Source organism: Molothrus ater, chromosome 6 (assembly GCF_012460135.2).
Source record: "Molothrus ater isolate BHLD 08-10-18 breed brown headed cowbird chromosome 6, BPBGC_Mater_1.1, whole genome shotgun sequence".
NCBI lineage: Eukaryota > Metazoa > Chordata > Aves > Passeriformes > Icteridae > Molothrus > Molothrus ater.
In genome coordinates, this window is record NC_050483.2 from 16188443 (window position 1) to 16205330 (window position 16888).

Below are 16888 nucleotides of genomic sequence, written 5' to 3' on the forward strand. Positions count from 1 at the left end.
ACAACTCAGTTTGCTGAGATTTACTGCACAAAGGCTCACTCCAGGTTGCCCAGAGCCAGCCCAGCTGGGTGCTCACTCCCACATTCCCTGGCCTTTCCCCTAAAAGCGCCCTGGGCTTTCTCCTCCAGCTCTGCTCACCCAGCACTGTGCTGACGATCCAGGCACTGAGCAAGGCCAGAGCTGGAGAGACAAGGGGCAGGCACTGGTGTAGGGAGGAAGTAATGGTTCTCAAGGAGGGGCTGTCTCTGCACCTCCTTCAACTGCATCTGTTTTGCACATACATACATGCCCATACATCTAATATGCACATACATTTAAGCCCAGCTCCATAAATTATGCAGTGAACCTCAAGGCTATGACTTCAAAATAGGGGGACTGGAAAAAGCACACATACACACACACAAAAATAAGAACTGCCTGTTCCAAAAGCCATTTCTGGATGCTGCATGGCCCTAAAACACCACAACCGCATCACCAAAAACCAACCTGGCAATAGATTTGGATCCTCAAACCCAATTCAGAGATGTTCCCTTCGGCACAGCCTCTTCTAGGCTGATTCTAATGTTGAGACTGAAAGCTGAGGCTTTAAAACATCCCTTTACAAGTCTTTCTCAGGTGACTGATTTCCTCCTCCATCTCATTAGCGGCTGCCAGCAGATGCTGTTTCCCCAGCAGAAGCCACACTTCACTTGTTACAGTCATCTCAAAACCACCCTGTCATTTCTCCCCTCCTCACAGCCACAGCAAAGCCTGGAGAATATTCATCAAGAGGCAGACACAGCAGCAGCTTTTTATGGTTAAGCTCAGGTCATTAATCTCTATCGAGACTTTTCATAATCTTCCTCAGCTTCATGTTTGTTTAACTCTTGGATAGTTGCTCTGTGGAGCTCTGGGTAATCACAGATTAAGTGCTTTTTAATATTAATAGCTTTTCATTAATGTGCCAGGCTCTCTCCCCTCCAGAGTCCAGGCAATAGCTATTAGCACTGAGCCTGCAGCTCCCTGTGGTGAAAAGGACTTTTTTCTTTGGGGCCAAAATTCCACAGCATGAGCCCAGATCTTGTGTTCTGTGGCTGCTTTGTAGCAGAAGGATTTTAGAACAGGAGCAATTCCCAGTGCAGGGAGCTTCCTCCTGCAGATGACTCAGAGAAGCTGCTCTGGAGTCACCCCAAACTGCAGCACGCTCAAGGGCATGTAGCAGCACCACTCCAATGCCTTCATCCTTCTAGGAGAGATCTTTGCTTAGGTAGCCCCAACACCAAGGCCCCACAAAGCAGGGTGGGGCAGGACATGTGGCCACAAAAACCCTCCCAGATTAAACATGAAACCTGCCCAGAAGTGACATGAGGGCTGCAAGCCAGCCTTTCCCAGGGTGGTGTGATCACAGTGTGAAAGCAAGAGCCTCAGCCCCTCCACTCTGGCAGGACCTCCAGGTGCCAGAGGGGCAAACCTTGCTGTGCCACTCCTGTAAGACCATGTGAGGTGAAAGGAGCTGACACTGTGCATCTGCATCCATGTGGTGCACAGGGTTGGCCACTGGTGAGTCCCAGAGCCCGAGTCACATCTTAGTGTGCACAAATCATCATGGGCTGAGAATGGGCTAAATGTGAAGCCACATTGCTTCTCATTTAATCTCTAGCCAGGACACAGAGCACACATTGCAGAGGCACTAAAAAGCTAGTCCAACATCTCCAACACCTTCCTCATCCACCTGTGTTCCTTCTCTCAAGACTCTTACATTCTTCAATATCTTGGTCTTGTTTAAAAGCCTTCACAGGAAACATGAACACACTTCTTGCCAAGTTATTCACCGCTAAAGAAACTTCCCACCCATGCCACCAGCATGTTAACCCTCTGCTTTATAAATATCAATGGACTCTGTTTTGCATGAGCCTGAAGCTCTGTGTATTCCCCCCCCAGCCCATGAGCAGTTGGGATGAGCTGGCTCGGGCACCCATGACATCCCCTCTAGCACCCTCTGCTCCATGTCCAGCCTTGCCCTGGGATGCTGAGCTGCCCTGTCCCAGGTGTAACACAGAGCAGGAGCTGCACCAGCAGCCAGATCATCTTTTGGCCAGGAGTCCCAGGCCCTTCTTTGCTGATGATGAGCTGGGACCAACATGTCCAGGGCTTGCTGAGCAGAACCCCCTCACTCCTCCACAAGCCCGCCATCCTGCTCCCTGGGTGGAGGAGGAGACCCCCACTATCTGGAGTGCAGGGGCAGCTTGAGATGGGACTTCAGTCCCAGGGCTTTGTCCACCACCTCTGGGGGCTGCAGGATGTGCCACTGGGCCAGGGGCCGCCGTGGGTTGGACAGCATGTCGGACCAGTGCCGCAGCTGGTTGCCCGTGGCTCGGCAGCCCAGGAGGAGTTTGCCAATGGGCTCATTCTTGGTCACTTTGTCATGATCCCAGACGGAGATGACCACGTCCACATTCTGGGGGGGACACAAGAAAGAGGGTCAGTGGGAAGAGGTTTGCTGCAGTGGACACCTTCTCAGCCCTGGGCACTTCAGGGAAACCTACCTGGATCTGACTGAAAGGCACCTCAAAAACAAACACCTCGTTGAAGTAAGGGCTTAAGGTGTTTTTCTTCACACTTGTCCTTTTTTTCTTCCATTTCTTCCTGTTCAGTATGAGATGCACCTTGACAAAAGGATCTGAAGAGAGAGAGGGCACACCTGGCACAAGTGGCAGTTTTTGACTGAAGAGCTCAGCCACAAAACAGCTTTCCTCAGCCATTCCCAAGGAGACCACGGCATCCCACTTGTCACTCCTCATGGTGAAACAGCCACCTCAGAGCTCGCTTCCTCCTGCCAAGCTCCCTGTACAATTCAGCCATGACATCTCCTCCTGGGAGACACCTCCAGTACTGCCCAAAGCTGGAGTATCTGTGCTGGGAGTCAGCCAAGGGCTGAATATGATGGTCGCAGCAGGAAGCAGGTCTTAACACCAGGAGTTTTCAAGGCTTTGCAGCTCTAGGTGCCACCACTGAGGCCTGGGCAGGAGTAGGAAGGTCTGAGCACAAGCAGCCCCCACTGACCTGACAGTCCATCGGAGTCCATCCGCTTCAGCTGCCTGGCTTCCAGGATGAGCACGGTCAGCTTGCCAGTGCTGGGGACGTAGCGCAGAGAGAAGCAGATCTCACCCAGATGCTCTTCCTGATAGGGAGATGGCAGTAATTAGTACCAGGCAGAGGAGCAAGCTCACCTGAGGCTGGAGCAACCAGGCTGGCCCCAGGTTTCCTGAGTCTCCCCCACTCTCATGCTTGCCCTAATGGGCTTGCTTTTTGGGGTGGTGGCAAGCCAAGCAACTGCACATCCCTCCCAGCAGTTTCCCATGCACCAGGACCAACCTCCACTTTACTGGCCACCACCAGGTCACTCCACTGCTCAATGACATGCTGCAGGTCGACACTGCGCAGGGGCAGCCGGACCTCACCGATGATGTCATGCTTGGAAAAGCGATTGAAGTCATAGATCTGCATCACCAGTGTGGATTCAGACACCTCAGCCTGGGGTACCTGCAGGGGAGGACCCAAAAGCCTGGACTCACTCCTCAGGGGCAGCCCTGCCCCATGAGGGTATTCCTCTCTTACATTTCCCAGTCCTGACTGTGCAAGCATCTCCTAGAATGGAGAGGTTTTTCCCAGGGAGCAGTGTCTATGCAGCACTCTTGATGGGAACAGAAAAACATCATTTGCTTTGATTTGTACCTGGAAAGTGAAGCTCTCGTTGAAGATGGGGTTCAGGGTTTTTCGATAAACCTTGGTCTCATATCTCTTCTTCCTATCGGAGGTTAGGTAGACAATCACATACGGGTCAGATGTGCCTCCACTGTCCATGGCCTTCAGCTCAACTGCCTGCTTCACACCAACCTTCAGCTGGAGAGGAGTGAGGACAAGGTCACCGGGTGGAGAAGGATGGGGTCAGGCAGCTCAGTGGGGGCACAGTGGGAAGTGAGTGCAACAGTGAGGAACGCCTTGACAGCATGCAGGCATGAGAGCTAGTGGGCTGCAGGCAGGTGGGAGCAAAGAGTGGCCATGCAAGAGCATGGCTTTTTCCCTGCTGTGCCATGGCCACGAGCATCCCCACCTCCTGCATGCGGAAGTTGTACTCCAGGGAGTACTGCAGCTTTCCTCGCCGCTTCTGCTCTACTCCAGCCCCCTCCAGGTCCTCCATCTCGGGCTGGACCTGTGGCAGAGAGCAACACTCAGCCATGTCCCTGCCATGCTGTGCTCCCATCATCCCTGGGGCTGGGCAGTGCAGCAGCAAACCCCTCAGGGGGGAGGGAGGGGGGATTGAGGGGAAGGCAGGACGCACAAGGTTGATCGTGGTGGGGTTGCTGACGGCACACAAGCCGATTCTCTCCTTCTTCCTGGGCTTCTTCTTGGTACAGCAGCACTTGATGATGCAGATGAGGAAGAGAAGGAGGAGAATGGCCCCTGCCACAGCCACGGTGATGAGAGCCCATTTGGGTACTGGTGTGATGTTCAGGGAGTGGAATTGGATAGAAGAGTTAAAACCAAGCAAAACATACAGAGTACATTTAAACCTCTTCCTGGTCCTTCAGCATTAAGGAGTTGGACTTTCAAAATTGCCCCTAGAATCCTGGACAGGCCCCATGCAGGCAGACTGAGGCTGAAAACCATTCCCCAAATGGGTAGCAAAGATACCCTCTGCTCCTGAGGCAGTGTGGTACTACTCTGCAGTAATACCTCCCTGATGGAGCCCACTAGAAAATGGAATTTGAAGGGAGAGTGAAGTGAATACACAGCCTCAGAGTCCAGCAGCCCCAGCAGGTAATGCTGCCTGGGAGAGGAGGGCAAGAGACGCTGTACTCACATGGAATCCAGCTAAGCCAGCTGTCCAGGGAGCCTGGCCAAGCTGTGGTGGTGATGCTGGTGTGTAGGGAGGCTGTAGTCCTGCCCTTCCTGGCTGCCACTGCCATGGCTAATCTGGGGTGACCTGGGAACACAGGCAAAATTAACAGGGTGGGGATTTCCTCTCCAGTAGCACGTGTGCTGCCCGTAGCCCAGGGCTCTAATGAGAACAAACACAATTAAAATATAGAGCTCAGGGTAAGCGATTAGAGCTTGGCCACATTGACAATGAGATGTGAAATGGAGCGGGAGGGAGCTGCTGGCAGAGAGGGCTCTGTGCCAGCTGGCCCCTCCCATGCAGCCTTCCCCTTCATATCCTTGCAAGTCTGCCTGCTGAAAACGGAGAGATTGGGGTGTCCAGGGAGTTTTGAGAAGAGGTATCACTTGGCTGTAGGGGACAAAAACCAAGAGCTATTTTGTGCTGGCTCCTCCCCAACCAGGCAGAGCGAGCTGAAGGGTTTGCTCAGCTCCAGGAGAGCCCCATCATCAGCTAACACTCCTTTTTGGCTATTTTCCCTAAGGTAAGGTTGGCTCCTGGGCTTGCAACAGGGCTGGTGCCCTCGTTGCCGGTGGCAGTGCCGCCACCAGGCTGGGGCCACACCGGCTCGGCTCAGAAACTTTCTGTGAGCTCGGCCTGTGCACATGGCAACGCTGACACAGCCTCAGGGAAGGCTTCAAATTTAAAGCAGGATGGTTTTACAGCATTGCTTTCCCCATGGCAAAGCTTTCATTCTAGCGTGAACACTTCCTCATAGCCAAATTCCTTTCGCGTCAGCGGGACAGGTGTGCCCCGAGCGGTGCTGCCCGGGGAGCAGAGGGTCTGCGGCCACCACGGCACGGGTGGGAGCTCTGTGCCTGGGGCTGCCCAGCCTCCTGCCCGGCCTGGGTCCCCGCTCAAGCAGCCAACTCCACCTCGCTCTGCCCATCCCAAGGTACTCCTTGCATGGGGATCTTCCCTGGGAGCACGAAACCACGTCTGCAGTTCCCTTCACTGAGCCTGTGAAGCCAGCAAGCACCCTTTCTTTTTCCAGCAGTGTGCTTTGCTGCTTGTGGGCAGGGGGCTGGACAGACATGGGAATTGCTGTCACCCCTGTGCTGTCATTGCTGAGACAATGAGGTGCAGGTTAAATGACTTGTCCAGGGCCACCTGGGACTTCTATGTCATTGGACACCCGCAGCATCACTCAGGTATTTTAGAGGTGCCAGGTGGCAACTTTGGAGTGAGGGGTGGATAGGACAGCACAGGCAAGCAGGCATCCACCCAGCACACAATTAGGAGTGCCAATACATTCTGCCTGCCACAGGCTGTGTTACATTAGTCTAACATTGACCCTGGTTAAAAAAAACCTTTATCCTAACCCCGAAGAATGAACTGAGCCACCACTTTGGGAACGATGGGGACAGTCCTGCTGCGGTCCGGCACAGGAGGCACAGTCTCAGTGGGCAGTCTGCTGGGAGCATTGAGCATCCATGTTCCTGGAAAAGGGGCTGGGGGAACCCTGACTCTCGCTCCCACCCTGCGCTGACTGGGTTCCCAAATCCAGACTTACCGACAAGTGTCCTTCCCAGCGTCAGCCTGCCCTCCCTGCTGCCCAGGCTCCAGTCAAGCCAGCACGTGTGGCAGGGGCATGCTGTGAGATGGGAGCCCAGTGGGCACGCAGCGGAGGGTGCAGAAGGGATGGTGGCTGCACTGCACAGCCCAAACAGGAAAGTCTGCTTTGCCAGCTCAGGAGCCAGGTGGCCCCAGCAGCTCCGCCGGCCCCACCTCGCTGCTGACCCAAGCAGTGTTCATGCAGGCAAAAAGCCAGCGGGGAACTCCCTGCTGGACCAGGAAGCAAAACCTGCCCTCCTGCCTGCCAGAAGCTGGAGGGCATTGCTGCCCAGCTCCAGGCACTGGGAAATTGCTTCTCCAAGTTATCCCTGCAGTGATGCTGGGCTGAAATGTGTGGCTGCAGGCACTTAGCACAAGAGAATGGACACTTTCAAGGGGATGGGTTCATGACTGCATCCACCGCTGGTGAGCTCTGCCCTTGGGAAGCCCAGCTCTGCCCTTGGGAAGCCCAGCTCCTTGGCCCACAGGGCATACACTGTGTGAGGGCCTGCAAAACGTGTGTGTGGATGAACAGGAATGCTCTGCTGCAACACGGCAGGAAGGACAGACAGGACAAGGGGATACTGCTTGGGTGGTTTCATCCTCCAGCGCCAACACAGAAGCACCAGGCACACAGCCAGGAGCAATTTCACAGGCTTCCATTGCATTAAATTTATGCTTGTAAACTTCTTCCCTTGCTGCCAATTCAGCAAAGTCTGCCCAAAACCTGCCTTATTGCCATGTAAATTTGGGGTGGTGTCAGAAGCAGGGAGCCATACTGCAAAACTGCCAGTGTCTAGTGGCTGAGGTAGTGATGGGACCTGTCCCAGCTCTGCCCCACCACCCTGACTCACCAGTCCTTCCAGATTTTCACATGGCCAGCAAGGCATTGCCACAACAGGTGCCTAGCCACAGGAGAGGGGCTAGGGCTGCCCTTCAGCCACCCAAAAAATAGCCACACTCACAAGGGCCTTGCACTCCTGCTGCTCAGGAAAGCACCATCTCCAGGAGCAGGAGATGCAGGAATGATGCTGCAGAAAACTTCTGGGGGAAATTTTTGCTCTAAACTGGAAGTCCCAAGGGATGCACAAGAGAAATGCAATATGGGAATGGGGGAATAGGGATATTTAAATCCTCCAGGGAAAGGGGGTCTGCATATGCACACTAAAAGCTGAGCATGTAAGTAGCCTTTTCAACAGGTGGTTTGCTAGAGACAGCTAAAAAAGAAGAGATTCAGATCTTGGGGAGAAATTCTTTACTCAGAGGGTAATGAGGCACTGGAACACGTTGCCCAAAGAAGTTGTGGCCTCATCCCTGGAAGAGTTGAAGGCCAGGTCGGATTGGACTCTGAGCAAGCTGATCTGGTGCATGGCATCCCTGCCCGGGTGGAAGGGGTTGAAACTAGATGATCCTTAGGACTCTTCCAACCAAAATCTTTCTATGATTCTATGACCTCAGTGAGACCAAGCTGCACAGGACCCTGGTGCTTTCCCACATTTTGGGAGGAGATTTGGTGATCCTGGTGATAGCCTGATGTCATGCAGGTGGACAACTGTTCAGCCTTAGTGCATATGAGTTTGGTCTCCATTTGGTCTCCAAGGCTGGGCAGGCTGTGTACCTTGTTCCTACAGTGGAGCAAAGGAAAAGCTGCAGGATGGTCCTGGGTCCCTGAGCCGCTCTGCCCTCACCCTCTGCCCCCCACATCCCTGACACTCACAGTCTTGGACAGAAAAAGGGTGTTGAACTATCCTGGTACCATGAGCCCCACAGGGCTGGGTGCCACACAGCCTACCCAGAAAAGTAAAATCCTAGCCCCAAAATCAACCTTGCTCAGGACAGCATGTGAGACATGGCTTTCAGAAAATTAGGGAAAAGAGACCAAAAATCATTACAGTAAAATTGCAAACGTGCTGCACCCAGCCACGCTCTGCACCTGCCTCTGCTCCCCGCATCCCTGCATCTGCCCCCAGTCACTATGGACCAGGTACCCCTATTTTTTTCCGTCAAAAATACAACCATTCTGGGGCTGGAAAATGAGAGGACTGGAGGCACGCTATAAACACTCCAGTTGCAGAAATAAGACATCACGGCTTGTGGACCGCGATCAGCCACTGAGCACAAGCGCCGAGAGAGCTGCGGAGGCGGGAACAGCGCCGAGTGCCCTCCCCAGGGTGACCGCGGCCGCGTCCGAAGCCAGGCGCAGGTGACCGTGATCCTCTGCAATGCCAGCCGGGAAATGCAGTCTGGCCCGGGCAGGACGCCAACCAGCTGGCTGCCTACAAATCCCAGCGCGCCGGGGAGCGGAGCTGCGCCCATCCCGGCTCCTGCCCGCTTCCTGCAGCGCGGCAGGGGGAAATATAAACAGCGGGACACGGCCGGGATGCTGCTGCGGGACGGGCCGGGCCGGGCCGGGAGCAGAGGCAGCGCTCAGGGTGAGTGAGTGCGCGCTTTTCTCTCCGGCAGAACCCTGTCTGTGTGCAGGGGGTAACATCTGCTCCCTGCTAGGCAGCCGTAGGAAGAGCTGCGGGGACCAGCAGCGCCCGCCTGGAAGGCTTTCCTGCGGTCTGGCAGCGAGACGTGTGCCCGTGCGGATCCGGGTGTCTGGGTGCGAACAGCGCTGCGGGCTGTCGGGGCAGGCAGATGGAAAGGAGAAGTCGGGCTTGGTTTGCAGTGCTTGGAAGAGCGAAGCAGAAATTAGAGGTGGATTCTCCCACCAGGAAGGGCTGCTCAGCTCCGTTACCCCTTTGCATTTAGTTTTGACTTTCAGAGAATACTTGGCTGAGATTATGTCGGAGGAAAGCTCCTGCCTGCGCTGGGCTGGTGTTTGCCACCCTCTCTGGGAGGAGACCCCTTCCCAGCATGGGGCAGGGGGTGGAGGAAGCAGAGGGATGCTCAGCATCTCCTGGCTTTCCAGGCAGCTCTGGCTGGGGTAGTAGCCCTGCTGCAGGACTTTCTACTCCTGGGGCAGTTGGGGAGTGCACATGGAAGCTCTGAGCCCCCCATAGCAAGGCTGTGGCTCTCACGGCTGGCATCAGCCAGTGGTGCCTACTGGCCCAGGCAACATTTTTCAGTCCCTGAACAATAAACATTAATTAAATAAAACTGGGGCACAAGACAGGTCTCTGTAGAAACCCTGACTTGTCCTTTACACTGCATGTTGGCTTTGCTCTTTGCTTGCCCAGCCCCCCAGTACAGTAATCGGCTAGGGCCTTACTGGCTCACAGGGCTGTGGAGGGGCAGACCAGCCCCATCGCAGGGGTCTCAGCCTTTATCCAAGCCCTCACCACACTCTTCTACTTACTCCGGCTTTTTACAGCTGCAAATGAGCTGCTGATGCAGTGAACTCTTTCATTTGTAAATGCAAATTCACCATTCAAGCAAAAGTGGCAAAAAAGGCAACAAGGATGTGAACTAGAAACCTACTTGGGCTTTTAAAGACAGCCTTATTTTGTTTGGAAAAGAGCTACACAACAGCTTTCAGCAGTTCCACACAGAGAAAAATACTCTTTGAGAAAAACAGAAGTAAAAATAAAATAGTGATCTGTGTTTGAAAAGCCATTTTTCCATCACATTTAATTGGAGCTATTAGAACAGTTTTTCTCAGAGCAACGCTGCTGTCAGGAGAAACAGGTTCATTTGGGCTGCTATGCTTGGTGTGTAGGATGTTTCCTGTCTCCTTTCCCCTCTTTCCCCTCTCAAGAATGACTATAGATTGATTACATTATAATCTGTAGGTTTAATTTTGTATTTTCTCTTAAAGGCTGAGAGTTGAAGATGGCAGAGCTGGAAAGCACAGTCATAAACACCAATGTAAAACAGGTAAAAGGGCTGTCCATTACAAAACACACATCCTGTATTTCCAAACCAAGCCTTGAAATGCCACCACAGAAGGGAACACACCACAACCCAGAACTGTGGTGGCCTGAATTGCTTGTGCCTGGGTTTCAGCAGAAGTGGCTGTCCCAGTGGCTGCTGGGCTCTTGTTCCCAGTGAAGTTCATGTGATTTCCAGTTGCTTGGACTGGACAGGTACATTTGCTCACACTTAAATTTTGGAGCAGCCAGGGAGAAAGCAGCAGCTTCTCTACATACACAGAGATTTTATTCAGCTGTCCAGAACAGACACAAACAAAGGGTAGTACCACCATTATGTGCAAAGAAACCCAGCACAAACAGATGACTGTGGCTGTGCTGGCCCCACAAAGAACAAAATTATGGAGCAATCCCCTCTGTGTGAGCTGTCCTTGGAGCATGTGGCACTTATCAGACAGGTTAGGGTTTCACAACTGCCAGCCCCATCTTCAGTGGCCTGAAGATGAAGACAGGGTGTGGTACCTCTGGCATCAGGAACCGTGACACGGAGGTGATACCTCCAGCACCCAACCCCACCACTCTGGTTGGTGCCCCCTGCTCACTCCATCTCCCTGAGCTCCTTCTCTGCTGTCCCCTGACTTCTCTTTCCTCCCTGTCCTGCAGAAAGACCCCAACACAGCACTGGTCGTTGCTGTGACCACCAGAGCCATCTTCAACCTGGAGGAGGAGCACAAGCTCTACCTGGAGAAGGGCAAGGAGGAGTACACAAGGCACCAGCAGGCCAACCAGGACAAGCCCTTGCCACCAGGCACAGCCTTTGCCTTCATCCAGGTGAGCCCCACACCTGGCATGGGGCACATGCAGACACTCACAGGATGGGGTGAAAGCTCAGCTTCCCCAGCTTTAAATCTCAACTCCCATCACAGGGTTTGTCACATCATCAACCTGTGCTGATCTCTTGGCCTCATTGCAGGGCACTGAGACCTGTTCTCCTGACCAGTCCATCTCCTCCTGGCTTTTCCAGGATGGTTGCTCTGTCTGGCTCTCCATAACATGCCAGCCTTGCCGTAGCTGACAGATGCAGCACAAACCACTAACCGTAACTGCACAAGAACCCCTGCACAGGTACTGCAGTCATGCCTCTTTAAAAGAGTCCCATCTCCTCCCAGGCAGTGCAGTATGTTAACAAGAAGATCCTGGAGAGCAACCCAGCAGAGAGGGACCTCTTAGACATCCTGGTGCTCTCCAACAACAGCCCAGAGAGCGGCATGCGCATCATCAACAGCGCCAAGCACTACCGTAAGGGGGACCCATCCCTGGCTGTGTCTGAGAGGCTGCACAGCAGATCAGGCACCACAGTGGATCATCAGTGGCAAAGAGAGCCAGGGGATACAAGGGGAAGGGGTTCTCTTGGACCCCAGCTCCCCTCAGCCATATCTTTTACACCAGGAAGTTGCAGCATTTTGAACGGCCTGGGCATGTTCAGGCAGGTACTGAAAATAAAAAAAAGTTTAAAAAAGCCACCCTAAATCCCAGAGTGCTGTCAGGAGGAATGCTCATTTAAGAGAGGGATGGAGCGAATATTTACATGCACTCTGCAGTTTTATAGGAGCAACAACAGGTCAAGAAGATGCAGCAAGAACACAGGCAGGTTCCCCATACATCACTGGGAAATTCATTGCCCTGAGCTCTTGCAGAAAAGCACACCGATACCCAGGAAGGGAGGGACCAGGGAGGGGCTGTGAGGAAGATATTGCTCCATAAGATTTCACTCACATCCCTTGTCCTGAAGGCCTGGAGATCTCCAAGTTCTGCTTCGTCAGTGATGAGGACTCCACGCAGTACCTGAAGTCCCACGGCGTCAAGCTGTTCCTCTCAGCTGACAGGACAGATGTCTGCAACGCCCTCCGGAGAGGTACGTTCTCCCCTCCATCCCATGGCCCCAAACCCACCACACTTTTTCCAAGCGGCTCAGTAGCAAGAGACAACACCAGAGCCTGTGATTTCACAGGGACAAGGGGTGAATGGCACATTGATTACCAGTACAGTCCTGAACAGTTCAGTTTCCTTTTCTGTCCTTACCAGTAGCCTGCAAACACACCAGGCTTGCTCAGATGCCCTCACAAGTCACTAAGTGCATTATGCATCATTTTGAGCACAGCTCTGCCATGGGCTGGTCATTCCCTGCCTGACATTTAAGCCTTTCTAACCAAAAATGCAATTCTATTCATCAGTGAGGGTTTATCAGCGATTCCCAGGGCTTTGTGAGGATGCCACAGAAATTTACTGTCTTGGTACATGCAGAGTTTCTGTGTGCTCAGTAAGCACATGTCTGCCCTCAAGCAGAGGAAGTGCAGTCTCCCCAACTCCTCTAATGGGGTTAATCACCTTCTTATTAATTCACTTGGATATGAGCATATCAGCTGGCCACCGTCCTTCAAGGTCAGGAGCAAGCCATCTGCAGCCTGGACTTTCCTTCACCACACAGCACATTCCTGGAACCTCCTTGAGAGAATCATTGCCCTGACAAGTGTCTCCCATCTGGGAGCCTGGGTCCACATATGAGGCTGGGCAGGGAGCAGCTTGTAGGAAGAGACTATAATTAGGCCAATTACCACAATCAATGGAGATGCCAGCCCATATTATTCACATCACAGTGTGCTAAGTCTGGGCATTAAAGATTGAGGCTTGGCAGGGTGAGCAAGCACCAGGAGGAGGGCTGCTCATGCCTTGACAACCACCCACCATCTCTTACCACACTTCAGTATCTGCCCAGACCTCGGTTTCTGATCAGCAGCACTTTCTCAGGGGATAACAGAGCCATGGAAATGCTGGGCTGACTCCCCCAGAAAGCTCCCTGACTTGGAGGCCCTGGCATGGTGATGTGGGTCAGGGCTGCAGCAGATGCGTGGGGAGCAGCTGGCTGTGCATGGGGTGCCCCAGGGAGGGCTGTCCCTCCTGACCCCAGCTTGCTCTGCCTCACAGGGGTCTCAGCGGCGCTCGTCTTCCAGCAAGAGGTGCAGGCTCCCAGAACTCCACTCCGCGTGGCGTTTGACGGGGACGCCGTGCTCTTCTCGGACGAGACAGACCGGATCTTCCAGGAGCAGGGCCTGGAGGGGGCACTGCAGTACGAGCGGGCCATGGAGGCCGTCCCCATAGGAGAGGTGAGCGTGCCACCTCACTTCCATGGGCACCCACAGGCTCTGCCGTCTCCCCTTCTAGGGCTTTGGCATGAACAGTCACAAAAGCAGAAATCCTTACAGAGCCCCTATGCATCCACTACTCAGTCCCTGGTGTGGGCCTGATCTGGAGTCTCACTGGAAATGGATCTGTTATCTCCTGTAAATAAGCCCTAAATATCTAGGATTGTGGCTAATCCAAACACCACCTATTGTAGGCTGTGACCTCTTGCTGTCCAAGTCCCTGCAGGACTCAGACCCAGAGGCACTGCTTGCTGGGATGTACCTTGCTGGTCACTTTGGGATTGGGATGAGCACCACAAGGCTCGCCTTCCTCCCAGGGACCACAGTGCACATCCCCAGTCCCATCATTGCCCGGTCCTGGAGCCCACAGGCATTGTGTGCTCTGCAGAGCCCTGAGAAAGCCTGAGGGAGGAACAAGTGGCTTGTACAGGCAGAGCAGGTGTTTCCTTATTTCCCACACACTCCCAACTGTCTTGCTGTCCTTCCAGGGTCCCCTGAAGGCTTTTGCCATGCACCTCGGGAAGATGCGTAAGAAGTTTGGCCAGGGAGAGTCCCCCATCCGCACCTACCTGGTGACAGCGCGCAGCGGCCGGGACATGGGCGTGCGAGCCATCAAAACGCTCCGGGAATGGGGTCTGCCCATCGACGAGGCTTTCTTCATGGATGGGGCTCCCAAAGGCCCCATCCTCGCCCAGATCCAGCCTCACATTTTCTTTGATGATGGGCTTCATAACATCCAAGGGGCCCAGAATGTGGGGGTACCCTCTGCCTGGGTCCCCTCCTGCTGCTGATGGGCTGCAGGCCAGCAGTCCTCCCTCCCAGCAACACGGGACTGGGTCAGTTGGAGGCAAAACTTCTGGTGGAGAAGGAAAGATCTAATGTGCAGCAAGCAAATCTCAGGGAAAGGGAACGAGAGCATGGACTCCCATGCAAAGCTTGATGAATATTTCTGCTCCTCATAAGAGGTTTTTTACGTCTTAGGATAAAGCCAAAAGACACAACTGCTCCAGGATGGGAGGACACCTTTGCTCTGACACTGAGGACTACACCTACCTGCCATGTAGGACCTGGGGACTTTTCTCAAATTAGTGAAGCTAATGCCATACACACAAGATGAAAGGAGCAAGAAAAAAAATGCTAGTTTTGGCTGTGCTCAGACTGTCCCCAAGATTGAGCAACACAGGAAGGACATCACCTGTTGAGCTGAGTCCAGAAGAGGCAGACCAAGATGATTAAAGGGATTGAGCACCTCTCCTGTGAGGAAAGGCTGAGAGAATTGGGATTGTTCAGCCTGGAAAAGAGAAGGCTTCAGGGTAACCTAACTGCGGCCTTCCAGGACCCGAAGCGAATGTACAGGAAAGATGGGGAGGGATTATTTACAAAAGCATGTAGTGACAGGACAAGGGGGAATGGCTTCAAACTGAACAAAGGCAGGTTAGATCAGATATTAGGCACAAATTCTTTTCTGTGAGGGTGATGAGGCACTGAAATAGGTTGCCCAGGGAAGTTGTGGATGCTCCATCTTTGGGAGTATCAAAAGTCAGGTTGGATGGAGCTCTGAGTAATCTGGTCTAGTGAAAGGTGTCCCTGTTCACACCAGGGTGGCTGAAACTGGCTGATCTTTAAGGTCTCTTCCAACTCAAACCATTCTATTATTCTATTATTCTATTATTTATTCCCACCTGCCTAAAGAGAGCTCTCAAGACTGTCCCTCACTGGACACACTCATCTTGGTTTCCTGAGGAGAGTGATGTGCTAGTGAGTGCTTCAGGCAGCTCCAGCCAAACTCAGAAGAGGGAGAAAGACTTCAAAACTGTAAAGGACCTACAAACCTTTTAGAAATGGGTGAATAGGTTGAAGAAAGAAAGCCCAAGATATTCCTCCTCCTAAAAGAGATTCTAGCACAAGACAGCTTTCCATAGACATGCATACTGCCCAGAGTGCTTTTAGGAGACAGAGACGTGGGACACTCAGCTCCTGGAGCTGCAAGACAGGGACAAGGCTACAGCCCAGCACTGAGGTCCCACCAGGAGAGGGCACTGGAGATAGGCTGCCTGCAGCACAAGCCATGGAGGGGCCCGGGCTGCAGACCGGCACTACGGGGGCTGGGGCAGGACTGGGAACTGTGGCCAACCTTAAATGGATCTCCAGAGCTGTGGGTGGAGGGCATGGGTGGGGGTCTCAGGAGCAACTGCTCCTTGCACATGGGGTACCTGGTGTGCTCGGTTACCCTGCTTGACATCACACCACACCCCAAACAGGGATGCCTCTCCTCTGGCAGTTTGGACTCAGTTCTTAATTTTCCTGGGGAACAAGGAATCTGCGAGGTTCACCTGCAGGTTTCTTTCCCCAGGGCTGGATGTGAGTTGCCACTAGAGGCCACTGTGCTGCCTGGGGACATGGCACCTCAAATCCCTGCCAGCTATCCAGAAACGCCTTGTTAAAAAACACAATCTGGCTGCTCAGGCGTCAGCGGGATTATGGGCAAGGAGATAAAGACAATGCTGGCTTGGTTGTTTTAACCTCAGTGTAATCAGAAAATAATTCTTTTAAAGGCTTCACAAGTGTTACTCTCACCAAAGCTTATTTCCCCCCCCTCCAATAAATAAATAAACAAGCATCCCAGTGTGAGTGCTTGTTCCTCATGCCTGTGTCTAGCAGTGTGGGAGGAAGGGTGGGATAACTCAGTGCTCCTTTACATACATTTATTTACTTATCAGGTGTTTGGCATGTTCATCAAAATGGCTTAAACACACAAGAAACCTTCAGTGGGCTTTGGATTAGGTGCCTGAATGTCATCTTGTATCTGTCTCCAAGCTCAGTCCTGCTACCTTGAGCATGGGATTCTGCACTTCTTGCCTTAGCAAGGGCAGCTGCTGGCCCTGACATGCCACTGGCAGAGGTCCTGTCCCTGCCTTTGTGGCCACTGTTTGGGTCCAAACTCAGGGTTGCTAAGGCAGGGCAGGGATGCCCATGTGCACAGATTTGATAGGAAGCCACCTCCAAAGAAGCAAAGCCTGGCAGGATCTTGGCACCAGCCGTCTGGCCCATGGCCCTTTTGCTCAGTGCAGATGCTGAAATTAGATGTTTCGAGGTAGCAACATCAACAACATCAGCCACTCATCATTCGCTAATAATGCTAAGCAGCCGTCAGCTGAACAAACATTAATTACAGGATGCTTCAAACATGCTCAGTAAGCAGGTGCAGATATTTGTCCCACTTTTGTGCAGGTCAGATACCACTGGGCTCAGTGCCGGGATCCAAGCCCCCACCTCCCACCCTGCCTGCCACACACAGCCAGCTGCTTCCATGGCAGCTGCTGCTGGGGACACGGACCCAGTGCTGGAGTGACTGTGGGCATCTTCCACCACCCTGACCCATCGCATTTGCTGATGCCTGG

At 53.3% G+C, this 16888-nt stretch overlaps 2 protein-coding genes across 4 annotated transcripts; one reads left to right on the forward strand and one right to left on the reverse strand.

Moving 5' to 3' along the window:
* Nucleotides 1-2203: 2203 nt before the first annotated feature.
* SYT8 (synaptotagmin 8) lies at nt 2204-4949 on the reverse strand. The gene is made up of 8 exons (XM_036384546.1): nt 4844-4949; nt 4322-4479; nt 4094-4192; nt 3715-3882; nt 3355-3522; nt 3043-3160; nt 2526-2659; nt 2204-2437 (listed from the first exon to the last, which is right to left on the reverse strand). Exons 1-8 carry the CDS (start codon nt 4947-4949, stop codon nt 2204-2206), a joined length of 1185 nt encoding a protein of 394 aa, XP_036240439.1.
* Nucleotides 4950-8798: 3849 nt separating this feature from the next.
* LOC118687791 (cytosolic 5'-nucleotidase 1A-like) lies at nt 8799-16132 on the forward strand. Of its 3 annotated transcripts, none has more exons than XM_036384924.2 (7): nt 8799-8904; nt 10233-10291; nt 10948-11115; nt 11454-11583; nt 12077-12199; nt 13270-13448; nt 13976-16132. In XM_036384924.2, exons 2-7 carry the CDS (start codon nt 10247-10249, stop codon nt 14276-14278), a joined length of 948 nt encoding a protein of 315 aa, XP_036240817.1. In that variant the 5' UTR covers nt 8799-8904; nt 10233-10246; the 3' UTR covers nt 14279-16132. The 3 variants fall into 3 exon arrangements, with proteins under 3 accessions (XP_036240817.1, XP_054371261.1, XP_054371260.1); XM_054515285.1 differs by having other exon boundaries at nt 8835-8908; XM_054515286.1 differs by lacking the exon at nt 11454-11583 and having other exon boundaries at nt 8810-8908.
* Nucleotides 16133-16888: the final 756 nt, after the last annotated feature.